Source organism: Haemaphysalis longicornis, unplaced genomic scaffold (genome assembly GCF_048455015.1).
Source record: "Haemaphysalis longicornis isolate Haplotype H1 unplaced genomic scaffold, Haemaphysalis longicornis Haplotype H1 scaffold_10, whole genome shotgun sequence".
In the NCBI taxonomy this organism is placed as follows: Eukaryota; Metazoa; Arthropoda; class Arachnida; order Ixodida; family Ixodidae; genus Haemaphysalis; species Haemaphysalis longicornis.
In genome coordinates this window covers 49,656,685-49,684,008 of record NW_027526204.1, presented here as the reverse complement: position 1 = coordinate 49,684,008, position 27,324 = coordinate 49,656,685, and the positions used below count along the sequence as shown (strand labels likewise).

The 27,324-nt window shown below is 45.0% G+C and overlaps 1 protein-coding gene and 1 pseudogene across 4 annotated transcripts in view; both read right to left on the bottom strand.

The window, feature by feature from the left end:
* Positions 1-18,251, bottom strand: part of LOC144159828 (uncharacterized) — a 28,372-nt pseudogene extending 10,121 nt beyond the window's left edge.
* A 3,673-nt stretch (positions 18,252-21,924) lies between these two features.
* Positions 21,925-27,324, bottom strand: part of LOC144158506 (uncharacterized) — a 37,001-nt gene continuing 31,601 nt past the window's right edge. For 2 of the 4 annotated variants that reach the window (XM_077689416.1, XM_077689417.1), the window contains one exon: positions 24,948-25,981. In XM_077689416.1, the coding sequence (XP_077545542.1) occupies positions 25,105-25,981 (877 nt within the window). In that variant the 3' untranslated portion in view covers positions 24,948-25,104. The other 2 variants (XM_077689419.1, XM_077689418.1) reach the window with 2 other exon arrangements.

Here is a 27,324-nt window from a genome sequence, read left to right as displayed (position 1 = left end):
CCCTCTTGATTGGGCGGCGCTGCGCACTTCAAGATGGCGGCCTCCTGAACTGCGTAGTGCGCGTTTCTGGGTTAAATTCCACCGCTTCGCTCGGCCAAGTTTCTGTTCAATAATCTTATCTCCGGTGGTATTCAACACAGACATTATCGTGGTGGAAATGCCTGAGATCACAAGCCATATTAAGGGAAGTTGCTTGGCTCGAAAGTCGAAGGTCACGATCGATTCGTGGTGCACGTGACTTTACCCAGGAGGGTGAAACGCGGTGTTCGAGCTTGTGATAGCGGTTGGCGCAGTGCACTTTTCGTCTTATTTGCGATGCTTACACGCTTAGTTTTTGCTAAGCTTGGCAGTAGGCTCGCTAGCTTTGGGAAAGAAACGGGCGACGCGTCAAAAGATTAGGCGCACACTGCGTAGGCGCTGCTCATTCGAGCATCAGCTGAATACACAACCTGGTTCGATTGAACTCCAGTCGTTGTAGTTATTGCCTGTGACTTTAGATTTATTCTTAAGAGCGACCTGACGGGCCGTGTCGGGGATAAACAAAGTATGACAGGTTGCGGTGTACGAGCGACGCGATGCGGGTGAGCCATATCGCTTTCTTGCGCAACGTTTCCCGTGCACTTCAAGTAATCATGCACGCAGGTCTGAGTTAGCCAAAAAAAATGTGCCGACGGCGTTAAAAATGTATCTTGCTGTCGTTGATTTTAACAACATTTTCTAGGGAAATTATTAACACCAATACTTACATCTATAGCTTCGAGAATATTGGCTGTGCTGCGAGCAATATTAGGGGCCCTGAATTTTAAGAGTACCAAAAAAAGTCCATGTATTGAAGTTCGAGTTACGCAGAATATTATACCAAGCTTCAAAGTAGCTCATTTATATCATTGAGGTACGTAAACTTTTGGCAAGGAATGCTGCTTGTAATGTGCTGCTTCAGACAAGGTTATAAAACATTAAAGCTTAGTTTTCAAAGAAAACTCAGTTTTAAATTGAAGAAAAAAAAAGAGTTACTTTGTTTGTCAGTTGACGGAAGCGGTTGGTCCGGTTGGGTGAAATCAACTATGACTGCTTTCATGGCCGCCATGATGCAACACTATTTAGACCGTTGCCCAACCTAACACAGTTCATGCTTAGCCAAAATATATAGTTCGGGCCAGCCATTCCTACTACCCCAAATTCCTGCACCCAAATTTAGGGGCTTGAAATATATCGCATTTTTTATAAAGGTAATAAATTTAAAACTAATTATCAAAACCCTTCAGAAAAATAAAGAAAAGAGTTAGAGGAAAGTAAGCAGGAAAAGCTTACCGAAAGCTACAATAACTGGAGGGTCAGGCAGGCTGGTGTGGAACTCTTCTGCAATGTCTGTTGATGCGTGATACACAGTGAAACAAAAAACGGCCGAAGATTAGGAACAAATTTTAAACATGTCTGCAAATATCTATACTCGGGGACAACTTTCTGCGGCAATGGAGACAAAGCTACGCGGAGGAAGGGAGGGCGAACTGCTTTGTGTTACTGCGCCAAAGTAGTTCCCAATAAACTAGTTTCGGTTTCGGCGTGACGCATACGCGTTTGCTACAGTTCGTTTCTTCGTATGAGCTCTGTGGTTGAGTGCTCTGGACCGCAATCACCGATCATGCAGGCATATTCACGTCTCCTTCTCTATGTTACATTTGATTCTAAGCAGAAAGCCAACACTTTCACTGGAGGACTCGGACCCTCTTAATATATTATAGCGTGGACGGTACCGTCGAACTCTGAACCACCCAGAAACGCCGTAAATTTTGTCAGCGCTGCAGTTTTGAGGGCGGGCACTGATATTAAACTCTTCTTTAGCCGAAGACAACACAACGGGCCCGTATAGAGTGCTTACATTGCGCAGGCTCGCTATAGCGCTAGAGCAGCACCCGCACACTACAGCGCGACGTGAAACCCCATTTGGATCACGCTGACTTAGGCAGACCCCAAGACGTTTCGGTGACGCGCAGCTCGGAAAGCGTATAAGGGAAGTTCGCACTGCAGAGCCCATAAATCCTGCGCTCAATCCCCACGCCTTCCTACTCCAATATCTTTGATGAACATCCTGCAGGCTTTCGGGCGTCTCTCGCTATACGTAGCGCAGATTTTATACCTGAGGATAGCAGTCGTACTGCACTGGCTAAGGTGCCTATTTACAGCATAAGGGCGTGTAAGCACTTGTACGGCTGAAAAACTTAACGCTGTGTAAACACCTGCACAGTTAGCGCTGGTCGTAAAGTTTAAAAACAATTGGTCAATAAACATTTTGTCAGTAATGTGGTCACTGACATCGTAAAGTACATTGCATTAGCTAACTTTGCCAAACGCCAATATATCGAGCCGTTCTCAGATTGGTGGTTAAGCCACCCCCTTTCCATTTTTTAATGTGTCATCACCCAAGTAACCAAATTTGCTTGGCCCAACCATGGGCCATCAGGCGTTGGCCAACCTGGCCGACATTGGCCCGGGAACGGCCAAACAGGTTGGGCCAACCATAGGGATTGACATTGGCCTCCGGCAGGGCAACCTATGGCCCCAAACGTGGGCCTACCTCATTGGCTAACCTGGCCGACCTCGGGCCACAGCAGGGCCGCATTTGATCCGATGGCGGATGGCCATCGGTTCTTCATTGGCACCACCATGGCAGTTCTTTTTCCTGGCTAGTACAATATACTACCAATAATTTTTTTTCTTTTTTTTGTACAAAGCGAAGCCGGACTGGTAGCTTGTGAATGCAATCATACAGTGGACCCAAGTAAATGATGAACAACACTTTCCGTTTAGCATGTTTATTTTTGCAACTTTGAAATTAATAGGCCCACGCCCGCCATGCCGAAGCTTCACGAAGGCATAGCAGATCTGTGTACTCCTTGAGCCTTTTGTTGACGCCTCTGGGGTCGGCCCCCCTCCCGGTCTTGAGTACCAATGAGCCATTGCTTGATCACGGCGTTGGTTGCATGGTGCGACACTTCGCGGTAGTTGGCCCTCAAGCAACCTGAAAATTCAAGACATTTCGCAGCATTTTTCTTTAGTGTCTGACAGGAAAAAATATATTCTGTGCCCTCCACCTTTAGCCAGAAGTTAGGGGTAATGAGAAATTAGCTTCCTCCACCAAAAGAATCGATATTTGGGCAAGTTCGTACTCACTGTAGAACATTTCCATGTGCAGCGCAGAAAATATAAACACAAGAAAAAAGTCAGAATATTTGGCTGTACAATTACTAAGCGCCAACAGCGATTATTGTGTCCACCTAACTCCAACCTGAATAAAATCATCTAAATGAAGCAACAGCCACCCTTACAATTTCCTTGAAGCCAAGCATGGATAACATCGGCAATGTGTCAAGGCAATGCTCACCTAATATTATGTCTGCTCCAGTGCTGCAAGCTTTAGGAGACTGCTGGGGAATACATTAATTATTTACGGTGCTATAGAGGTGCAACAGCCCGTAGCTACCATCTTCCCTTACTGGCCTTAAATGTTTTGTAGTTTGTTTTTCACCCGCCGCGGTGGCTCAGTGGCTAAGGCGTTGCGCTGCTGAGCACGAGGTCGCGGGTTCGATTCCCGGCCGCGGCGGCCGCTTTTCTGATGGAGGCGAAAAGCAAAAACGCCCGTGTGTACGAGATTTCGGCGCACGATAAAGATCCCCAGGTGGTCAAAATTAATCCGGAGCCCTCCACTACGGCGCGCCTCATCGCCTGCGTTGCGTCGGCGCGTTAAAACCCCACAATCAATCAATCAATCAATCAATAGTTTGTTTTTCGATTGACAACAATGTGGTATTTTGAGGGTAAAACGCTAAGTGTCTGAGAAATACCGATGGATAATAGTGGCCGAAGGTACTGTATGAGATCACGACCAAAAGTCTTAGCAAGTATTCACTCTTACTCTTAATGGAGGAGCGTGGTACAGCTTCCTGCACGAACCATGCACGTCAAATTCACAAAGATCATGCAAGTGACATCACGATTCTGTGCCATTCGGTTAGACTAGAGCATTACGAAGACAACGTGCAAACAAATATTCCGTAGCTAACGACAGACCGTGCTCGGAGGAGTTATACAAGCAAATTAACAATAAGTTGCCGACAAAAGCCCATTCTGCATGATGCGAATTTCGCCAGCGAATTCACAACTGCAGCGCCGCTCGTGCCTCAAAATGATCTATTGTCGTTGCTTTGGCAAGTTGCCAAATGTTTCGAACAGCCAATCTTCTACCCTGAATGCCTCGTGGCATTTGGCAATTTGTCGCTGCACGAAAAATATAAAAATAGTTCGTTTTCCCGCACGAGCGGCGCCACAGCTGCGAATTCGCTGGCGACATTCGAACCACGTAGAACGGGCTAAACACGACACCAAGAAATGCCTGTAAACGTGAATCTAAGACACGGCAAGAACAAAAACCAAGCAGACGTCAAACAAATTACGCCTGTCAGTGAGGTAAACTAAGCTCTCCTCTTGAGTCTCATGATGTAATAAAGTTTATCCCCCTCTCCAAACTGGTGCTAAACGTGGTCTTGTAAACAAACAAAAATACAGTCAAACCTCGGTACAACGAACACCACATTAACGAACTTTTCAGATTAACGAGCGTTTAAGAAATCCCACGCCGACTGCTTATAGTTTTAATGTAAAATTATTTCACTACAACGTACTTCAGAATAGCGAACGTTTCAAAATAACGATCGTTTTATTTAGTTCCGTGCCATGTTAACAACACCTCAGTACTACAAACAAATATTTTCAAGGCCGGAGACCCTTAGAAGTCCGTTAAACAATCGCGGCAACCGGGGCAGTGTGCTAGTAGACGACACGGCAAAGCGAAGCGAAGAAGAGGACGTCTTGCAACTTGCTCCGCGGAATGCGGCAGCCGATGCAAGAGGGAGAAAAAAGGTGAGGAGAAGAGAAAAAATGAAGCATGGGTAGCCTTCTCCGTCCCGAAAGCCGCGGCCGCGCTATTCGCGCTCACCCCAACTTTTTCTACGTTCCGCCGCTGCTCACGGAGCTGACAACAGAGGACATTGCCCAGACCATGAGTGTTCAGGATGAAGAAGTGAAGATGGCAGCGAGGATGGCATGAACAACGATGCAATACCTTGGAGTTATATATGACAGTAAATTGAATTGGCGTCTCCACATTGAGCACATTGCAGTGAAAGGCTCCCGCGCTGTCGCTCTTTTGAGGAGCCTTAGCCACAAGCGCTCAGGTCTGAGAGCAGATACACTCTTGATGATCTACCGCATGTATGTTCGCCCAGTCTTAGAATTTGGGTGCGTTTTGTTCTCTGGCTCTGCGGCCTATAAGCTCTTGCCTTTGGTGAAGCTTGAACGTCAAGCATTGCGCTGCTGCTTAGGCCTGCCCCCTTACGTCCCGATTAGAGTGTTGTACTTAGAAGCCGGAGTCCTAACGCTGAACTCCAGGTTCAAATACCTAACCGTTAATGCATTCGCAAAGTTCTTTGAGTCCCCGCTGGCCAGACCACAGGCTGTTTTCCTCCAGCATGCAAGGTCCTTTTTTGGTATATATTGGTCTCGTCTCCGGCGCCCACAGGTCATTTTTGCCAATTCGTTGCTTACTCCATTAAACACCACCCTCCTGTCAGTTCCCGCCTTGCAGATACCATCCACAGTAGTAAGGATTTCGTTTGATAATATTTTCCCTAAAAACGCTAAGCTTCTCCCGCCTAACATACTAAATAACATTCTCCTGGCTCACCAGTCCGAATACCCATCCCACGTGGTCATTGCAACTGACGCTTCAAAAAAAGACGAAAAGGTTGGGGTGGGCATTTTCTCTCAGACGTTGAACTGGTCTTTTTCATTGCGATTACCAGATTTTATCCCCATTTTTCATGCAGAATTTCTTGCTCTACTCCTTGCAATCCTGAAACTTGATCCGGCGAATTCTTCCGTGATCCTACTCACCGACTCCTTGTCCGTGTGCATGGCTCTCTCCTCAGAAACTTTACATCCTATTGCCAAAACTTTTTATTCCTGCGTCCCCACTCATGTGCGGGAGATTCGGCTCGTTCGGCTGCCCGGCCACTGTGGGTTAACCCTCAATGAAACCGCTGACATATTAGCTAAAACAGCTCTGGATTTGCCGCTCGTCGAGGTTCTTCCCCCATTTTCTTGCGTGTTGTTGGCACGCTATCGCCAATACCTGTTCAATCAAGATGCCTCCGACCATGGTCTGAACACTTCTCCTGAACTTGAACACCTCAGGTACCGCTGGGAGAGAAGTTTATGCCAAACTCGCTTGTGCGAAGTATTGATAACTTCTTTTCGTTGTGGTGTGCCACCACTTAATCGGTATTTATTCAGGGCAAATCTGATAACCACCCCTTTGTGCCACTTCTGCCAAGAAATTGAATCCGAAGAGCATTTCTTTCTTTTTTGCCGCCGATTTTCCAACCATCAGAGAAGGCTGCTGGAGATTCCCCTGCTACGTCTTGGACTGCCTTTAACTGTACCTGTGCTTTTGTCGTTTGGGGGGACTAGGCTGGGCCGATGCCATAGGGACGTGTGCAACGCCATCCACTCCTTCATTTCGGAGACAGCTCGTCTGCAGCGTTAAAAACATTCCGATTAGGCTGATTTTTACTATAGTTTTCCTATTCTTCTCTCTGTGTTTTTTTTTCTCGTGTTTCCTCTCTCTTTCTTTCATTAACCTAGACCAAATTCTTTCTTCTGCTCCATTATTTTGCCTCGCTTTATTTATTCTAATGAAAACATAACTCTTCTTGGCCAATCCCCCTAAGTGGGTATGCGCCATTTTTCGGGCCACCACCACCACCACCTCTGAGGGTACCGCAGCAGCACTCGAAGACTACGACGAGCACGCGACGACTGCGGATGTGGTGGACAGCATACACAAACTCCGCACATGTCCTGGGAAAAACCGCACGGCCACTGATTCACTCCCCAGGAATGTGTAAGAGTTTGTGTCCTTCGTGCTAGGAAGCTTGTGCTACTCGCGCTAGATGAAAATCGCCAACCACTTTAAATAAACGTGCATTGTTTCAGGATCACTAGTGCATTTTTTTGTGAAAAATGACTCCAAGGATGCACTGCTGTACACGTAGGTCGTTTTAGGCATTTAAATACTATCTGTTTTCTTAAATTTTGCGATTTTCACTATAACGACCTTTCAGAATAACGAGCAATTTTCCACGGTCCCCTGAAGTTCGTTATATCGAGATTTCACTGTAAAACATCGTAAGGGTCAACCGGGTTAGAGCGCAATCATAACCAATCTGCAGAAAATATAACCCTCCGGAACCAGTTCAGCCTTCAGAGGCTTGGCCTCTGTTATAGAAAGCATTCACAAGCGGTTCAGCCGCGATGCCGCAAGGCCTTATGGGAAGGGCGACTCGGCGATGCGCCTTAACGTTGGCGGTAGTTTTCTGGTGGGCTTATTGGTTAGCAGCCTGTGGGGGGCGGTTAATAGTACTTCACTACTATGTAAACTGCTGCAACACGTCGATGTGATCGAGGTGGATGTGGAAACGGGTCAGCTGGTGAGCTTCCTTTTGGCGTCTGACGCTGTGCACAAGACGAAATAGACGTCGACAAAGCGTCGCGCCGAGTGCACTCGGGGTGGTTTCATCCTGTCAACGGCGGTGGCATCAACAGGCAAGATACACACCAAAGTTTACTCGATCATTTAGTTTCTGGTAAGTATATTTACAGCTCCGCATGTGCATGCGCTGTTTTCGAACGTGCCGAGCAAGCGCGTTGGCGGGAGAAGCGCGCTGGCACTTTATCGAGCTTCTCACTTTGCTTCTCAAGCGCGATCTCGCTGGGCCTGAAAATAACACAAAAAATGTAATGAACGATGGTTCTAGTCTTGCGTGTGCGCGTTAATAGGTTTGAGTTGCGTGTCAGAAGGGCAGAAAGTGCCTCCGCATAATCGTCACTGCCCACGACGCGCACAAGCAATGCGCAGGGACAATCGTCGAGCTTAGGTGCTCGCAGTCGTGTAATCAACCGCAAATTCATCTGACAGTAGGTGTCGTCCTGACCGTAATCACCTGCCTTATCACCCGGGTTTTTCACGCGGAAATTGCGAAGCGATGGCAGCTCGAATGTTCTGTGAAAAAGCTTGAAACGTACGCTGTTATCTTCCCACATGCACAGTACGCGTACAGCTCGGGGCTGAATAAATAAAACCCCTCGATGTTTTCTCTTGATTGTTTTCTGTTATCGCCGCCAACAATTCTGCGTCTGCTTGCATTTTGTGGGTAAACTACCTGATAGATCACACTAACTAGACGTGGATCTAAGACTTAACCTATGTACGTCAAAGCTACTTCGATTGAGGTATTTGCTCACTCTTTGTAGCACAAGTTGGACACGTGGTGCCCTGATTGTCTGCCTAGTGGTTATGAGACAGGTGCAGTACATAGTGAGGTGGATCTTCTTGGTTGTGTTTTATTACATCCACCAGTTTATTTGCAACAGCAGTACTGACAGCAGAAAGGCGATGTTGTGCCCTAATTACACTGTGAGACATTATTCTGAATGCTGCCCTGTTATGTTCATGTGCATGGAAATGTATGCCGTTGTGCCATGGATATTTTCATTGCCACTGCATTAGCTGAAGGGTGAGGAATTTCCGTACAATTGTTGCAGGCATAAATGACGGTCCATGAGAGCCGAAAAAAAGAAGCACCATGAAGTTGCATGCCCTAGCTCAGTACTGCAACCTTCCAGCACAAATCGTCCAAACAATAGCAGTGTGAATAGATGCGTTGACATCGGTGACACAGCTAGAGGTCGTAATTTATTGCAGTGAAGTTTTCATGTTTCTTTGTTTCTTACTGGCTGCCCTTTTGTTTGCAAGGTCAGAACTGCAGTGATTGTGAAAGATGTACACACATACCAGGACGTTCAAAACAAAATGGTTTAGCTTGTAGTTGCATTTGAGGACAAGACGTGCAACTATGCCACTATTTACACAGCCCCTACCCTTTTCTGCAGGTCAGTCAAGCGACTCGGACAAGGATTGTGGAACGCTGGGGGCGCATGTGTATGTGCATCTGCTTACATTGCAAAGGGACCAAAACAAGGATACCTACGGCACACCGTGCCAACGTGCTTCATATAAGCATTTGGAACTTTGGGGGCAGTTGTAGCATGGGTTTCGAAGTGTTTATTGACAGGCCACCTTTAGTGCAAAGACGTCGTCTAGCTACAAGACTCACAATACTGCCACGTTTCTATTTGGGATTGCCCGAGAGCGAGTCATGACTTTTCTTTGTGAAAGCTGGAGAGGCAAGACAAGCAACAGGAAGGTGACAGAGTACAGCATACTCGGCAGCTTGCCTTGCCACGAGATGATAGCATATATTATTGGCAGTTGTGGGTGGTTAAAATGTAACATGAGCTAGACTGCTTTAGGAATCAGAGACTGACAATCTCGTCTCTCTGAGACGTGTGCATATTTGCTCTTGTGTACATTAAAATTCACGTATGTAATAAACGTCTCTCATTTCTCATAGACCATTCTGTGGCTAAGTGGTTCTTATAAATATTCAAACAATCAAATTTTACACAAGTAGAAAGACACAGTGAACGGGCTGCCTCAGTGTGCAAAAAAAAATGGCAATTGAGATTAAAAATGAGATGAACACTTGGATACCCACATTTGCAAACATTAAGCGATGATAGGGAACAAAGAACGACGAGACACATGTGGGGTACAACTTTCATTTTAAGCTCACCAGCGGCAACTCCAGGAGAAACGCTGCGACTGCATCCTTACAAGAAAAGATCATAAGCAATGTGCTCACAACATAATGCTTCCACTACGCAACTACTAATTGATGCACCATTACACACATACGTCGACAAAGAATAAGCATTGAGGTGAGTCGGACACATTGAGCCTCTACATCCATTCAGCAGCAGCCATGGCTCCAGTGGCTCTGTTGACAGAGCCTAGGAGTTGTTCACCTGCGAATGTAAACAGCGTGGTTAAAGGGTGATGAAATATGTATTGGGCACAGTGAAAACAAATGTCAACAGTACTTGTAGCCATTAATAATAAAGCTTGTGTAAAGGTTACTGCAGTCAATCGCTATGAAATGGGCTGCTGAACTGAAACGGAGGGGCATAAGAATCCGTGAGCGAATGAGGAAAAGTTAAGTATGAGCAAAATAATGCTTACGAGGTGCTCAACAAAAACTAGGCCGGGAGGGCTGAAACTGATTTACCTGACTGCCATCTCCGTGCAGTTTTTTCGCGACGTGGTTGCACTTGTCCACGAAAAGCTTTACCCTGTCGGGGAGTGAGTTGCGAGCGTTCCCGTTTTATTGCTGCGCTCGAACGCTGCCGAGCTCTGACGAGCACGAAATGCGCCATACGAACCATGACCAACGGTATAGTTGGTCGTGATACGAACACGGGCTTCGCGATAGCGCTCGATCATTCGAGCATTTTTAGCCGCTAGCTGGAGAGCGCCCGAGTGTGATCTTATCAGTACATAACATAACGTATGAAACAAAGCCAAACGTATCGAAACAAACGAGACAGGACTAGCGCACCGTTGTTTTTCGCGTTTTTGCCTCGCCCCGTCCTTCCGCAGTCTCGCAAGAGTTGCTGCAAGTGCGATCGCTAGCTTCCAGCACCGGTGTTTCTGTCGTACGAAATTATAAACACTAACTCCGGCTAATCCAAAGTGGTACGGGCAAGGTCTTTTTAAAACGTAGCGAAAAGTGCTTACCTTTCCGCGCACAACGCCGCCGCAGCCAACTTGCTTCAGCTGTGGCCGCTGAACGATCACCCACTAACTAGTCAAACGGTTGTGGTCACCTAGTCACTTTACGGCTTTGAAGGGTTGATGCTTCACGGAACTAATCGTGTGAACAAGGTAATATGCAATGTCCGAGCCTTCCACTGTAGGCAGAAGCACAGCGTCGGTTTTCGAGGTTCTCGAGCAGCAACGGATCGACACCGCCACCACCGCTGCTTTTTCTTCATTGCACTTTATAGCGCCTGCACCCAAACTGAAGCATCAGTGTTCAAACACAACCAAACAACACCACTGGTCTGGTCACTGTCAACTCCGTGCACGATAACAACACTAACGTAAGGACACCGCCTCCCAGTTCGCCAAAGCAAGTTTGGTCGCCGCCACTGATATGGCGATGGTGATGGTGATGACGGCTATGCCCTTTATAACGGATCGCCCTCGCCTAGAGGCGCGGCGGTGCCAAAAACAATAATAACAAAAAATAAACCAAGAATGCGAGAACGCTACACTTTTGTCGCACCAAATGAAGAACTTCGTTGCAGAACTCCGAAGAACGTGTTGCCACCAAAACTCCAACCGCCGTTTTGTAGTGGCCGTGGCTGCACCCAGGCTGTCGCCACTGCCGTCCCCGGCAGTCTCAGTTTCCTCCGGCTTTCTGAACCCAAGTGCAATATACAGCGGCGATTTACGGGCAGTGGGAAAAATACCCGGACATTCCACCACCACGTGCCCCTTCGTCTCTTCCGCAGAATCGCACAGCGCACAGTTCTTTGCCAAATTAGCTGTGAAGCGCGCTCTCCACGTTCGCGTGCGCAGCACACCACACCTTAATTGCCTCCGCCAGGAGACCGCCACCCTTGGAGTTGTCGTACAAGCACTCCCTGCAGATTTCCGTTTTCTCCCTGCAGTAGACTGCTAGGGAAGACTTCTGCTGGCATGCCTCATGCATATCTTGGTTTCAGCGCTCTGCACCCGCTCATGCACCTCCTTCCTTGATCACGCTGTTGCTGCCGTCGCGAGGCTGACCATCGGCAGGTCGAAAACTCGACGCATTTTCACAGCCCGCCGCGTCCACCTCGTCTACCGCCCCGAAAAAGGAAGGTACACCAGCACTTGCCAGGCTAGGTTGCCTTCAGGGAGGCGCAGTAGCCTATCCTCGTATGCTGCCTTTGCTACCGCCTCCCGGGCTGTAAATGATGACCAGCCCAACTCGCCTTGGATGGCTTCCACTGGTGTCTGTCAGTGGGTCCCCAACGCCATCCTGCCCACTTCTCTCTGGCGTCTCTCCAGGAACTCTCTCATCCCTGTTGAAAGGCATAGCACTGCATTGGCGTATGTCAACCCCGGGACCGCCACCATCTTCCACAGCGCCCGCAAGACTTCGTACTGGTTGAAGGTCGACAGCGCCTGACGCACCAGCGCCTGATGCACAGCGCCTGACGCACCCTTTGTTGCGGGCCGCCTTGTTGCGGGCCGCATTCCCCACTCGTGAGGATTCAGGTAGTCAGCCGTCGCGCTGAGACTCACGCCGATGTACTTCACAGACTTCACCCGACTGATTGTACCTCCCTGCAGTGTCCAGTCCACCTGCGTACACTCCGCACCCACTCCCCACGCCATAACCACACATTTCGCCTGGTTAAACCTCAGCCTCTGTCAGTCGTGTCATCTCTGTGCCACACATGTCCAACAACTGCTGCAGCTCACCTGGGGAGCCTGCAAGCACAACGAAATCGTCCGCATACACAAGTGCTGGAAACCTCCGTGCTACCAACTGCCCCTCCTCATGGGGCTAGAGAGCGTATCCCAGGCTCGAAGATTTCAGTCGCTGAGTCAGCCCCGCCACATACAGCATAAAGAGTACCGGCAGAAGCGGGCATCCCTGGTGAAGTCCACAGGACACACTCACTGGCACTGTAACATGCCCATCCCACTCCACTTGTGCTGTCACCCCTGAGTAGAGAGCTCTAAGCAGGGCAATGTCATTGCTTTCAAGCCCCAAATCCTGCATAATGGACCACAGGATCTGCTGGTCCACACAGTCATAGGCTTTCGATATGTCCAGAAATGCTACGTACAGGGGGCTCCGGGCCTGTTGGGCAACCTCAATACATTGTGTGAGGACAAACAGATTGTCCTCAAGGTGTCTCCTGGGTCAGAAGCCCACCTGCAGCTCCCCCAGCACCCCCTTTGCCTCAACTCATCCTTGTAGACGCTCCCTGACCACCTGCATCACCAACCTGTAGAGAACACGTGTAACAGCAATAGCCAGCTTGCACAACCCTGGTTGCCAGCACACTTTTTGCGCTGCGGTGACGTCATGTGAATACGCTCTATATGATATTAATATGCGCGGTTATTTTAAGTGAAAATGAATGGGAAACTTACCTCAGCAGCAGTAAAGAGGGACCCGGACAAACCTTGCTCCCGCGACCGCGGATTGCTGAAGCAAAATACCAGTGGCGCCATCGATTGGCGCGGCAGAGAGTTGTACCAGATTGGGGCAGTTTCTCCAGCCGCTATTTCGACTGATGTTCTCGTATTTGACAAAAGAAAGTCAGGTTTTATTTGCAGCTATTAACTATTGGGCATGTTTGATGTACGCCGGACGTATATCTAATTTTTAGCGCATATATTCACACCATCAAAAATGGCGTCGCATTCTGCACGGATAACAACCGCGAAAAAATACATTTTTAAACTTTTCTTTCCGCCACCGCCAGTATTTCAAGCGTGCAATGATTTCAAAAGAACAAATAAAGCCTAAAGGCTACCGAATATTTGAGGCTGTGCTTGTGGCGGTTGTGGTTGGCCGTGTAGCTTGGCCCGAGGTTCGGTTAACTTCTCGCTCTTACAGGTGACGTGCCGCGGAAAAAACTAAAAAACGGCCTTCGCCAAACGTCGTCGGCCAACCTAAAGCCCGACTGGTTGGCTACAGACCACAGCCCTACATTTGACCAGGACCAGCAGGCCGACTCCATTGGCCACCGACCAGCACCCGCTGCAATGCCAATGGTTGCCAGTTGGTCAAGGCTGCTTGGGTCACTCGAACAGTTCTTGGCTCACTAGCCGAAAGAAGCACCGTCTCCAGGACCCTGCAACTGGGACTGCCAGCACAATTTCAATTGGCTTCCAAACCAGGCTACAGAATTCGCGTTGGCTGCATAGAGCCGCTAACTCCTCATCAACATTCCCATTTGCTGGAACAGCCTGCTTTCTTTGTCACTTACATCAATGTTGTGAGAGCATGGCTGGCTTTACATTAAAAAATGGCTGAAATGGTATTCATGGCTGTAAATTTGATGTTGGCCTTACCTTGCTGTTACTTGTTCCCAAGCCCAACACGTGGGTTGACCAATGGTACTGCCCGTCCAATTCACCAATTTTCATTTGGCGTCTACGTGACACCCCCTCCCATCGCTAAAGTGCTCCAAAATTTCACAAATATCTACAATTTTGTGGCTATGGCCAGGATTTGCAAACACAATTCCAGGACCAGTAGTAAAACTCCAACACTCAAGGCTGCCACCGTCAATTGCAAACAGTTTGAGATTGGTACACCGTGAGCATTAGTCAGCAGGAATAATGTGTGGTACGTGAAAAATTGAAGCAGATGAAAGATTGTGTTTTGTTTCATTTATTTATTTCCTGCATAATCAGCTGGACAAAATCTGGAAGCCACTCCAAGTAGTCACACAACCACAAACATGCACACGAACACCACTCACAGGAGTAAACCTTTAAAACCATGGCCCCATCTTTCAAGCCCACTTGAGCACCAAAGCTACGCAGCCACGTATTTCCAAACAAACATTTCCGGCTCTGTTAGCAGTTATTCGCAGTCACTGAGTACGGTGTGCAGTAATTTCTTCATGATAAATGCGAAAACAACATAGATGTACCAGACATTCAACCACAAAGATGACAAAGTGACACTGCCCAACCCTATGTCAGTGAACATTTCTGTAAATTCTATTTCATGAGAGCGTGCGGTTACCTTTCGGGTGTTCGACCTCATATGCCAGGGCCTCGGAAAGCTAGTATTTTTACGAAACCTAAGGCTGGTAGAAGGAAATCTACAGCATTTCGACATTTGAAACTGAGGCATTGACGATTATTATTATTCCCTGCCATTTAACTCTGTATATACGCAATTAAAAGAAATGGTCTTGAGCCGGAAATGGTATTTTATTTCAGACATCTACGCTCTGTAGTCGAAAAGACCAACAAAACATGAGCAAGTGAGTATAAATGATGACCTCACGGACAATGTGCAACTGATGGTACTATGTTTTTTTCCAGAAGACTGGAACAATTACAAATGATCGACAAGTCAACAGAGCATTTATGGATGTCATCACTACCATCTCGCCGTTCTTGACACATAATTCTTCACTCTTGTCATTTCATACACAGGTAACTGCTACTTAAAAAGGCAGCAGCCTCTTGGGTTGTAATGAAATTTTCCCTTTGTATTTCTTCTGGGTGGAACAGGATACGTTTCACTATGCAAGAGCAAATATAGAGGGTATAGATTTAGCTTTACACGCCTATTTTCCAGATTTTCAAGCGCTTTCCCAAACATTCAATGTGAACGACCAATGGTTAAATTTTAAGTCCAACATGCTACGAATAAGTACGCGATCAATTTGTGCCGTCTTTGACACAGTCTGCACAACGTGGCAGAAGTAAGCCATGGTTTAACGCTGAAATTCGTTCAATTTATAATACAAGACAGAGGATTTATAAAAAATCTAGAAAGAAGCCAACGCAATATCTTATGCTAAGTTGCACGCTGTTAATAAGCTTTTGAAAGTAGAAATTCGAAAAGGAAAGCAGATATTCTTTGACTTCTTTCCCTCAAGACTAAAGAAAAACCCAAAGGAGTTTTGGCGTTACATAAAACGTAATGGTAAAGATAATATCAGTATTCTTTCACTTAAACATTCCGGAGTATTGGTGATAGAAGACCTTGAAAAGTCGAATTGCTTTGATGATTTTTAGCTGTTTTCTCACCTCGTTCAGCTCCTACCATCTTCTCCGGTCCAGAGGTGGGGGACATTACTGACATGAAGCAAATTCGAGTAGATGAGCACGGAATAACTGTCCTTCTTCAAGGATTGCAAGAACATAAGGCTGAATGCCCTCATGCATTACCCAGAAAGATGCTAAAGTAGTGTGCAAAATCGGTTTCACCTTTCTTGGTTGTATTGTTTACAAAATCGTTGGCCACATGTTCCCCACCAGATAACTGGAAGATGGCGGGAGTTGTCCGGGTTCACAAATCGGGTCCACGTGATTTGGTTGTCAACTATAGATCAATTTTCTTGACGAGCATTGTTTGTAAAACACTAGGGCATATTTTATACACAAACATATTGAAGAATTTAGAGTGCCATTCATTGCTCAATTAGAATCAGCACGACTTTCGCCAGGGTGTCTTGTGTAACTCAATTAACGGAATTTCTTCATGAATCAGCAAAACTGTTGAGAGCCACTCTGTAATGATTGTGAGTTTATAGACTTCAAAAAAAAGCCTGCGACTTGGTTTGTCACGCGTTGCTCGTACACAATTTTGTGGTCTTTGAATGTAAATGAACAAGTTGTTAATTGGATTGAAGAATACCTAAATTTAAAGTCTCAATTTGTAACTATAAACGGGTCAGAGTGGAATATCGTTGGTGTCACATCAGTGTCCAGCAGGGGTCCCTCTTAGGGCCTCTGCTGTTTTTAATCTATATAAATGACATAACGGAAAACATTGGCTCCTCTATGCATTTATTCGCAGACGGCTGTGTAGTTTACCGAGAAGTGAAAGATGTCGAGGATAGCCGCGCGGTACATCGTGATTTTGACAACATTGAGCTGTGGTGTCACAAGTGGCACGACATTAAACCTGAAAAAACTGTACACATGCCTTTTACGAAAAGAAATGCCTTGAAAAGTGTTTACGCTATAGACGGGTACTCGTTGCCAACTGTTAGTCAATTTAAGTATCTAGGTGATTTCCTTACTCCGACACTGTGCTGGTATCTGCATGTTGATTTTATAGCTTCAAAAGCCTGTCGTATGTTGGCATTTCTGCTTAGAAACACCATAGAGTTCGCCCAATGTTTCCCAGAGCTATTATATAAAACCTACGTCAAAATGGTATTGGAATATGCAAGCACCATGTGGGACCCGCCAACAGCAATGGATAAAACAAAATTTAAAAAAAGTAAAGAACATAGCAGCTCGTTATGTTTCTGGAAATTACGCGAGACTTCAAAGTATGACAAATTTAAGAGTCCTTGGGGTGGGAATTGCTAAGGAGGAAGAAGTAGTGGTTAAGTTGTTTCATAATATTTGCTACAATCAAGTTTGGATAACCTGGGAGAAGTACTACTTACTTTCACCACACTACATATCGCAGCGACACGACCAGAACCATAAAGTACGAGAATATCGCAGCTGGAATATCGAATTATTTAGGTTATCTTTCTTTCCCAAGACAATACGGCAATGGAATGCCTTGCCGTCTGCAACAGTCAGTGTTGATAATGAAGCGTTTTGTGAAGGCTTTGTGAAAATGTGTGACCACATGTATTAGTGTAAATTGGATGTTGTTACTGTTTTTTGCTTGCACTGTAATTTTCATGTATGCGTTACTCTTTTTTTGCTTGCATTGTGATTTTTTTTATGTACCCCTCCACTGTAATGCCAGTGTTGGCGATCTGGATAATCGAATAAATAAAATAAATAGATAAATTACAGTCTATGGAAAGAGAAATGTTATGGACTGCTTCGTCAGCACCGCTGTTGAGGCGCTACTGTGCCTGTCAGCTTCTTTTCTGCCTTACCTTTCGTTCTTGTGAAGTCTAAGCAGGGCAATAAACATTGTCTTTTGCCCTGGCCACTCTGATCATGTGCTTCTGGGTACGGCCTAACCATGGGGCAGATTGTAATGCAGTGACATAAACAAAATGCGCCAGAAACTTAATGCTGCTCCAAAAGGGTTGTCTTTAAACTCACATATGCAAACTGACCGAGTAGCACACAAGCTCTTTAGAATTATCGCAGATGAAGTCTTAACGCTTTCACCCTTAACCAGACTTAGGTGCTCTGAGGAATTTTTTTATGGATGGATCGCTCTACCTGCCGCGAGTTCCCACCATAAAATTGTGGTCTGCCTGTCCGTGTTTTTTAAGAAACACGAACAGGCCAACGAAAATTTTCGACTTGAAGTAGCCCCAAAAAAGTGTCGTTTTTAACACCTGTGGCCAGAACTTCTAGCCTGAATTTTATTTATATTGCTATGTGACTATACACGGTGAAGTCTTTCTGCTACTGATGGCGATGTAGGGCTGGATGAAGATAGGCCCGGAACAGCGATTCCGTCGACGCCACCATGAAACGTCCAAAGCCACTGGATACGTGCCGGGGACTGGGGCAGGGGAATGGCGTTTCGTCCAGTCACGTCGCGGCTCGTCATGTCGGCAGGTCATTGGCTGGGGACACGAAGCTGGGGATGGGCGCGTTCGTGTCTCACCAGGGCTGGGGCAGTCCGACACATTCCAGGAGGCATCGATGGGTGTTCAGCAGGGGCATAGAGTTGGTGAAGGGTAAGGGCAGGCCAGGGATGATGCCCCGCACTTCCACCAAAACATGCTACGCGGCAGCAGGAGAAATAAGGAACGATTGTTGAGAGTGAAGCGATCTATTTACATAATGGTGGCCATCGCCATGAGAGCACCGACATTGGCTGCGTGACACACTTCTTCATCTCGGATCCAGTGTGGAGACAGGTTCTTTTTTTCTTGTAACATGTATCTTCTTGCTGTTTCTTTCATGAATATGCTTAGACAAGTTTTATCTATCCTATTTTAGCATTCCCGATTCGTGATGTCACAGATTGCATTGTAGTGTAATAATTTCAATTTCAATTCGATTTTTCAATTTTGCTTATTTCCACTCCAAGGAGCAGTGGGCTTGGAAATAAAGCTCCAGCGAGCTTGACAATGTTCCCCAGACCAGCAGAGTATGGCAGCATGCATTTACAATAATGCAATCACAATCCTCCCTGTGTTGCAAAAAAAGAATGGTACACGGATTTGTAACGAAGCAAAGTAGTAAATCATATACACAATGTTAAAGAAAAAGAACTGATCAGTATAACATATTACACTGTGAATTTGTACACTCCTTTACATAAACAAAGCACAAAAATGAGCACAACAGGGACAAGCCTGATAGCGCAAATACATGTAATGCAGCAGTGTTTTCGAAGAGTAACATTAAAAAAGTGCAACAATTCAAGTACACATGCTAGCAATTCAAATTAAATTCAATCAAATGCAACAATAAAAAGCAGAAAAAAAATGCACATAATGGAACAGCGTTCTCGAGAAGCAACAAAAAAAAGGTGAATACATTTCATTATGCCTTCATGTTTAAGCAAAAAGTACGCAGGTGTGATAGGGAGAATGAGTAAATATCTAATCCAGTTCTGGCTAAGCTGTCTAAAAGAGAAGGAAGGGTGTGACGCAACATTTGAACGCCGTAATTGGTTCTAGGCGTCATGTCGAATTTTTTATTGTGGCGCAAGGTATACGTTTGGGCATGCGCTTTCAGCTTAGCTTGGTCACAGAGAAAACATAGGTTATTTTTTACTTCGTGCTTATAGCGTAATGCGAGTCGCAGTTGATACATACAAAATATCTTCGGTACGTTGGCGACGTGAAAAAGTTCTGCTGTTGGGTGATCCCTCGGTAAATTGCAAATTATCCTCAAAGCCTTTTTTTGTAAAAGATGCACTTTCGCGAGATTTGTGTTTGTAGCTGTCCCCCAGACGAGAGTACAGTAATTCAGGTGCGACATAAATAATGAATTAAACAAAAGCAATTTGATACTTTTTGGAAATAGATCACGGTGACAGTACAAAATGCCAATAAAACGTGCAGCTTTAAGACACACTTGATCCACATGTTTCCCATGGTAATTTGTCTGTGAACCACACACCTAGTGTTTTGAATGATTGTGTTATTTCAATATGCCCACAGCAATATTTTAAATTCTTGGAAATAGAAAAGGTTTTGCCCTTAGGCCGGAAGAACATGGCTTTAGTTTTAGAAACATTTATTTGCAACGCATTCTGGTTTGACCAATTTGCGAGTTCAGAGAGTGTTTGATTCGCCTGATCAATTATTTCGTTTGGGTCTATACCACTGAGACATATCGTCGTATCGTCAGCATAAATTGTAAAAAATGCATGTGAGCTAATGTTAATGTTAATAATATCGTTGATATATAGGATGAACAAAAACGGTCCCAATATGCTGCCCTGGGGTACGCCGCAACAAAATTGTAAAGGCTCTGAAGTACTTCCGTGAATGTCAACATATTGGCAGCGATAAGACAAGTAAGACTGTGTAAGATCCAATGCTTCACCTCTTACCCCGTACCTGTTCATTTTGGCTAGAAGAATTTTGTGGTTAATACAGTAAAATGCTTTTCTGAAGTCGACAAACAGGGCAAGTACTACGTTTTTATTTTCAAAGTTGCGAAGAATGAATTTTTTTTGGGCACACAAAGCTGTTTCGGTGGAACGATTTTTCATAAATCCGTGCTGAAAAGGAGTTATATATTATGTTTATTTGCGAAGTTGATTAGGCGTGTTAGAATTACTTTCTCGAGACCTTTAGAAAAAACAGGGAGTAAAGATATGGGGCGGTAATTAGGGACATTGTTCTTATTTCCTTTTTTAAAAACCGGTACAACTTTACCGATTTGCATACGCGAGGGAAACGTGCCCGATGTTAGGGACAGGTTAAAAATAGGTGCTAATACAGGGGCTATCAAATCAACGACGTATTTGATGGGTGTGATTTGAAAGCTATTAGGATCAGAAGAAGAACTGTTGGGGCGGTAATTAGGGACATTGTTCTTATTTCCTTTTTTAAAAACCGGTACAACTTTACCGATTTGCATACGCGAGGGAAACGTGCCCGATGTTAGGGACAGGTTAAAAATAGGTGCTAATACAGGGGCTATCAAATCAACGACGTATTTGATGGGTGTGATTTGAAAGCTATTAGGATCAGAAGAAGAACTGTTGTTAAAGCTGGAAAATATCGAAACAACTTCCTCTGTACTAACGGTAGAAAGAAAAATACTTGACGAGTTATTGTAATCAAGATACTGTAGTGCGTCTGGGCTACTGTGTGGAAGGAGAACATCAAGAAAGGATCTATTAAACATGTCTGCCAGTGCCGAGCCGTAATTTCTTTGTCATTCAAAGTGATGCTGTTAGTTTTAGTCGGAGAAGATGGATTCATAACTGCTGATAACTTTTTCCATAAGACATCGGTACGAGAACTGCAGCTCTCAAACATTTCGGCATGGTAATGAATCTTAGCGGACCTAATGTCACTATTCAGTTCATTCCTGAACTTCTTGCATTCTACAAAATCCGAATGGTCTCTTGAGGAAATGAATGCTTTGTAAAGCTTGTCTTTTTTCTTGATGCGACGGTACAATGATGGGCTAATCCATGGTTTTCTTATTTTTTTCCGTTGGCTTGCTTTTTTAGTGGGAAAATGCTTCTTATATACTTTGGAAAGTTTCTCAATAAAAACATCGTAGGCCATGTTGGTGTCATTAAGACAAAATACTTCACCCCAGCCGACATTTACAGGTCATTTCGAAAACTATCCAAATGTCCTTGCGTTATTAATTGTAGTAGTAATCGTGATCTGCAGATCGTTTCTTGTTGTGTTTCAGTAGCGATATAAAAATACCTAAATGATCACCCAGGTCGCAGCAAACAGCAAACAACGGGTATTAGGCAGCTATACCCGTTTTTTCGGTTTTAGCACCTGTTTTGTCTGTTAGTAAACAGCTTATTGGCAACGACGCAAAGACGGGGACAGGAAAGTGAAAACAAATGTCATTGCCAAGATATCATATAGCGACTTGTACCGCTTACCACCCTTTTTCAATAAACTTCTGTTGCCGAAACTTGTGTATTTGTATTTACACTTTAATCCATTGATAATTACAAACTTTCTCATATAACCGTGTTCCTAAGTGACTATGGCAGAAGCAAAGAAGCAAAACTTTCTTCTTGAGAGGATCTACCTGGTGGTGCGAGCACTCGTGCAGGTGAATAACATAGAAGTGAGATTAGGTGTGATACCTGGCATATGTGGGAGCCCTTTTTACAACCTGGTAGTGAACTGTGGGCGATTTGAATAACAGGCATGCAAAACAAGAGACATTTTGGGAGCATGTTTATCAAGATGTTCAGTGTGGGAAGGAGAAAAATCCGGAATTGTGATCACCAGTCGGCGGGGTTTATTATGCCTTCAAGTATCAACATACCTGCATGTAAGAAAACATTGCACGAGCAAGCACTGAGGTAAGGCACACATTTTTCAGCACTCCATTGACCACAGACACAAAAAGCGGGTAGAGGGAACTGCTGATAGAGTGCATATGCAAAGTTTTATTCATAAAACACTAAAGGTCCTCATGAGAGAGAGTTACATAAAAGAAGGCACATACACTATTACAAAAGAACAAAAACATTAAAAACAATTCAAATCAGCCTGAACTAACCTTAAAAAGATCTTTAACGGGGCTGCGACATCAAATTTCCAGGCTGTAAAAAGCATGCTGTAGGCTACCTCTGTATGCAAGGACACTCAACATGAACTGTTGGGTACAGCAAACTTCATTATATATTTTAATTTGCTTCTAAAAAGTACATAAATGCTCGTTCTAGCTACCAGTACCCATCACTAGCGCCACTAACCATGACATCAATGTATTTCCAGCATAAAATTTCAGTGACATCATACCACGTTAGGAACTCGAGCGCCGTCAACGTGAACCCTAATTACCTTTTTGGTCGGATCAGCAGCAAACTGCAAGCGATGTATGAGCCCCATCTGCTGCACTAAGAAGTACTAGCTGGCTACTGTTGTGTTATGAACCACTGTCCAGGCAAATTGGGGGGCCCTTTAGGTTTTCTTAAGTTCCGCCGAGACAACTCACAGAGATGCAGCAGGCCGCGACTGAAGTTCTAGAGCAGTTCCAGGCACTCCACTTTGATTGCTCTTTATTACACTAGACGTGAAAATGCACCGTCCAGATGACAGGCGCACTGAGGGAGCGACATGGTCACTGGGCAGGTGGCGGTCACGGCTGCAAAGTGGCACAGCTAGTTCGAGCGATGGCTTGTCACCGCCGCACTAAATGGGACCCGAGTCCCAAACAAAGTTGCACATATGAGGAAAGGGGTAATGATGTGACGGCGAATTGCATTAAAAATCGTCGTCTGCACCGCTTACTAGAGGGGTAACTGAATATCCACAGCAGTGTTAAGCCTGACATCTCTAGGCGGATCCACAGGCAGACTGGCCAGCTGCTCCTAGCACGTGTCTCCCCATCGACTAAATCGCGCATCGTTCTCTGGCCACAGATGCAATTAGCGCTCACAGCACCTGCATCATGTCCACGGCCGCTTTTTGGGCGACTGACAAGATGAGTACGGAGAGAAATTAGCACAAGCTGCTGCTGACGTGGAATCGACAGTGCTGCGGGAGCTCCGCTGTTCTGTAAAACTTGGTGACTGCAAACAGTGATATCCACCCAACAGTCACATTCTCCATGTGAGCGAAGGAGCTGACCGAGCAGAAGTCCGCCTGCGGTGACGCAACGACCTCCCTCGGATTTCTCCACTGAAACATTCCCTCATGTGAATACCGCTTAACGTGAGTGCGAGAGCAGATGCCACAGAAAAGTTGCAGCGTACCACAGCGCCGCATGGTAGACACACACGGCAGAGCGTACTTGCAACAGTGTTATGTCACTGCTCAAATCGGTGCCTAGAATCCAAACCCTGCTCACATAAATCGTCCGATAATAAATTGGTTACTCAGAACATGTGAATGTGAGAACATGCATTATGCTTCATAAACAAATACGAAACGTTTGAAACGATGAATGCACATGCAACCAATCTGATCTCACAACCCCTTTAATGCGACAAGTATTTGGCTATAACATAAACATTTAAAGCAAAGTATCAAAAATTCAAAATGAAACAAATTCAAAGCGCAGTTTAGAAAAAATACAACAGAAATTGGTGGAACGTGCAGTGGGTAGGTGGAGTGGTCTTTAGGTGCATTGTTATAACCATATTCTTCCTTTCCAATACTAAACAGTTCGCACCCATGTCTGTTACTCCTCACTTTGTCTTGTCTCAGTACAGTTCAATCCCTGCTTCCAAACATACCCTGCCAACGGCTATTCTTTCCACCCAACACCCTAGCAAATGCCCAGTTTATAATACAGCTGAACCTGGATATAACGAAGTTGACAAAAATTCAAAATTTTTCGTTGCATGCAGGTTTCGAGTTAAGGCTCTCGTGAATTAAGTAGAAACGAAACCAAAATGCTACACATCAGTGACCGTGACCTCACCTTTCAAGGATTTATTTTCCTGTGAGAAACTGCGGGATTTCCGACTGCTGCTTTCCTACGAGCTTAGTCACTACACGGCACTCCAAACAATGTGCAAGGTGACTTACACCCGTACTCACAAACGAAAGTTAAGTATCAATTTGGCTTTTGACAATTTTCGGTGCTTTTCTAGGACCAAACACATTTCTAGGACCAAACTCATGCACAAAGAACATCTTCTTGTGAAGTTGATTCTCTTTTCCCGCACTCAAAATTGGTGAGAGGGTGATAACTAGGGTACCGTACCGGGTGGGATGTTCTTATTTCTCACCGGCAGGGACGGAATTTAAAATTGTGAGCTTGCTTTGGAAAGACAAAACTTTTCGTTTCCAAGCAGCAGAGCTCATCCCCAATGAACTGAATCCAACAATGGCAGTGCAGACACGCTGCTGGAAGTCAACAGGCAGGCCTAGCACCTAACTGGCACCACAGTGACACTGGAAACGCACGGTAGTTTGCGGTGCTGGCGAAGTTCTCTGTATTAGTGCATTTCTCCTGCGGTTTTTCAGATAAATAGCAGAAAACAATGCCTTATCAAGGTTTACTGCAGCAGCACCTTCATTACATCCAGGTTGTAAAAACATGGGTTTCAATGGGGCTAGCAATGGGGACGCGAAAAACTTTGTTCAATCTAGGAACTCGTTACAGCGAGCTTTGATTGTCGCCACACTATCACCCTCTAAAACTGTGTATGCTGGTGCCCTGATCGAGCCAGCCCACTAGATAGCATATGCCACTGAAGCTCTTGACTGAAGACCCCATTTAATCAGACTGCTCTTCCACCACACAATGAAGACAAATGTTTTCACCCCCACCACCCTTTAGGGCTTCTCACCACAGTGCGATCTGCAATGAGCAACCAAGTAGCGGCTAACAGCAAAACTTTTCTGGCAGATATTACACACGTAAGGTTCCCCGCCAGAGTGCAATTTTTCATGAGTTACCAGGTGGCTCCTTGTAGTAAAGCTCTTCTGACAAACGCCACACACAAAGGGTTTCTCGCCGGAGTGCAATCTTTCATGTATAACTAGTTGGTCTTTTCGGGTAAAGCTCTTCTGACAGATGCTACACACATAGGGCCTCTTATCAGAGTGCAATCTGCAATGAGCAACCAGATAGCGGCTACTAGCAAAGCTCTTCTGGCAAATATTACACACGTATGGCCTCTCACCAGAGTGCAATTCTTCATGAGTAGTCAGGTGTTTTCTTGTAGTGAACCTGTTCTGACAAATGCTACACACATGAGGTCTCTCACTAGAGTGAGATCTTTCATGCATAATTAGATTCTCTCTTCGAGTAAAGCTTTTCTGACAAATGCTACACACATACGGTCTCTCACCAGAGTGCAATCTTTGATGCACAACCAGGTGGTGTCTTTGAGTGTAGCTCTTTTGACAGGTGCTGCATACATAGGGCCTCTCACCAGAGTGTGACCTTTTATGTGAAACCAGGTGGTGTTTTTGAGCAAAGCCCTTTTGACAAGTGCTGCACACATAGGGCTTTTCACCAGTATGCATTCTCATGTGAATGTTGAGGTTGTACCTTGAAGGGAAAATGTTCTCGCAGACTGTGCAGATGAAGGTCATCTTACTGGCACGCACTTTCAACTCAGTGGTCTCTTGGTTGTGTTGCTGACAGAAGAGGCAGGAATAAATCTTTCCTCCAAACTGGATTCCATTGCTGTCACTGAAAAAATTTCTAAAAAAGGGAAACAAAACACCCACTTAAAAAAACTGGAAATGCAGAACAAAGAACATCCAAGTGCCAACTACATGGTATAACATACCTGTTTTCTGTCCCCCAATAAGGTATAGCGTGTACGGTAACACTTCAAATCTGTAGACAGCACAAAAGTACGAAGCTATCTGGAGAATTGAGTTGTTCAAGCTTTTACATTCATATAATTCTAATAGTTCCCAAATTAATGGCTAGTATAAAAAACGATGGTAAGCCATATACATCAGATCTAATTGAAAGACTAGTGTTACATCTTTAGCAAACACAGCTACACTAGACTATTCAAGCCATAATAAGGTGTGTCTGAATGATACCATCTATGCAATTTCCTAAAGGGAACAGGAATTTCTTGAATATATAAAGAAATAAAACATTGTTAAGCATTCATTACTGAATTTTAAGCATTTCTGTATGCATAAAATTTGTCACTTTTTGAGTTTGCACTCAGTGTTTTATTCCTGCATAAACCTCAACAAAAAACGTGTTGCAATTTTAGCAGACACAGACTAACTTCAGCATCCAAAGCTCTTTTCTGGGAGGCATGTATATAGAGATTTACAGAAGACAACTTCAGTAAAGAGCGCAAGTATTTTCACTGCAACCCACTCAATGTCATTGTTATTAAAACGATTGGTTTTTACATGATAGCATAAAATGGGACCACCTGAGTGCTCTTGCCAAGCATGTGTTAAAAATAAAGCAGTACTTTTAAAAACTGTGTTCTAAAATTGTAATCACGTACAAGAGTGAGAAAAGGTACTGAAAATGTACACGTGCACTGGCCTACTCAGTGTGTCGGGATCTGGGAATACAAGAGAAACATTATGTCATAATTGTAAATTGAGAAAACTGATCGCTGAGAATAAAGCATAAAATACAGCTCATGGCAAGAAAATTCCGATTCACAGTGCACATAGCCGAAACCAGAAACCTTTGCTGTTATGTGCCCATGTTAGTGGAAACTGCAAAGATAGTTGTGAAGAGACAAATATAAGCCACTAAAGCAATTAATATACCGCGAAATTCTCAACAAGCTCCCCCACCCATGTAAGGCAAGCACTGGCACCAGAGTAAATCAACTGCTAATTTAAAAATTCTGTGCCGTTCGAAGAAAGCGCCCTGACTAAAGCTGTCCCTGTCAACCTTGAGGCGGGAATTGAGCAAGTAGTTGCTTTGGAAATGGGTCAGGCTGACGTCGGTCTCATATCTGTCAATCCGCAAGGTAGCAACTCGTGCGGACCCAGTGTTTACTTACGAACATTAAAATGAACATTTATAACTATATCCCCACCAAGTATCACGTT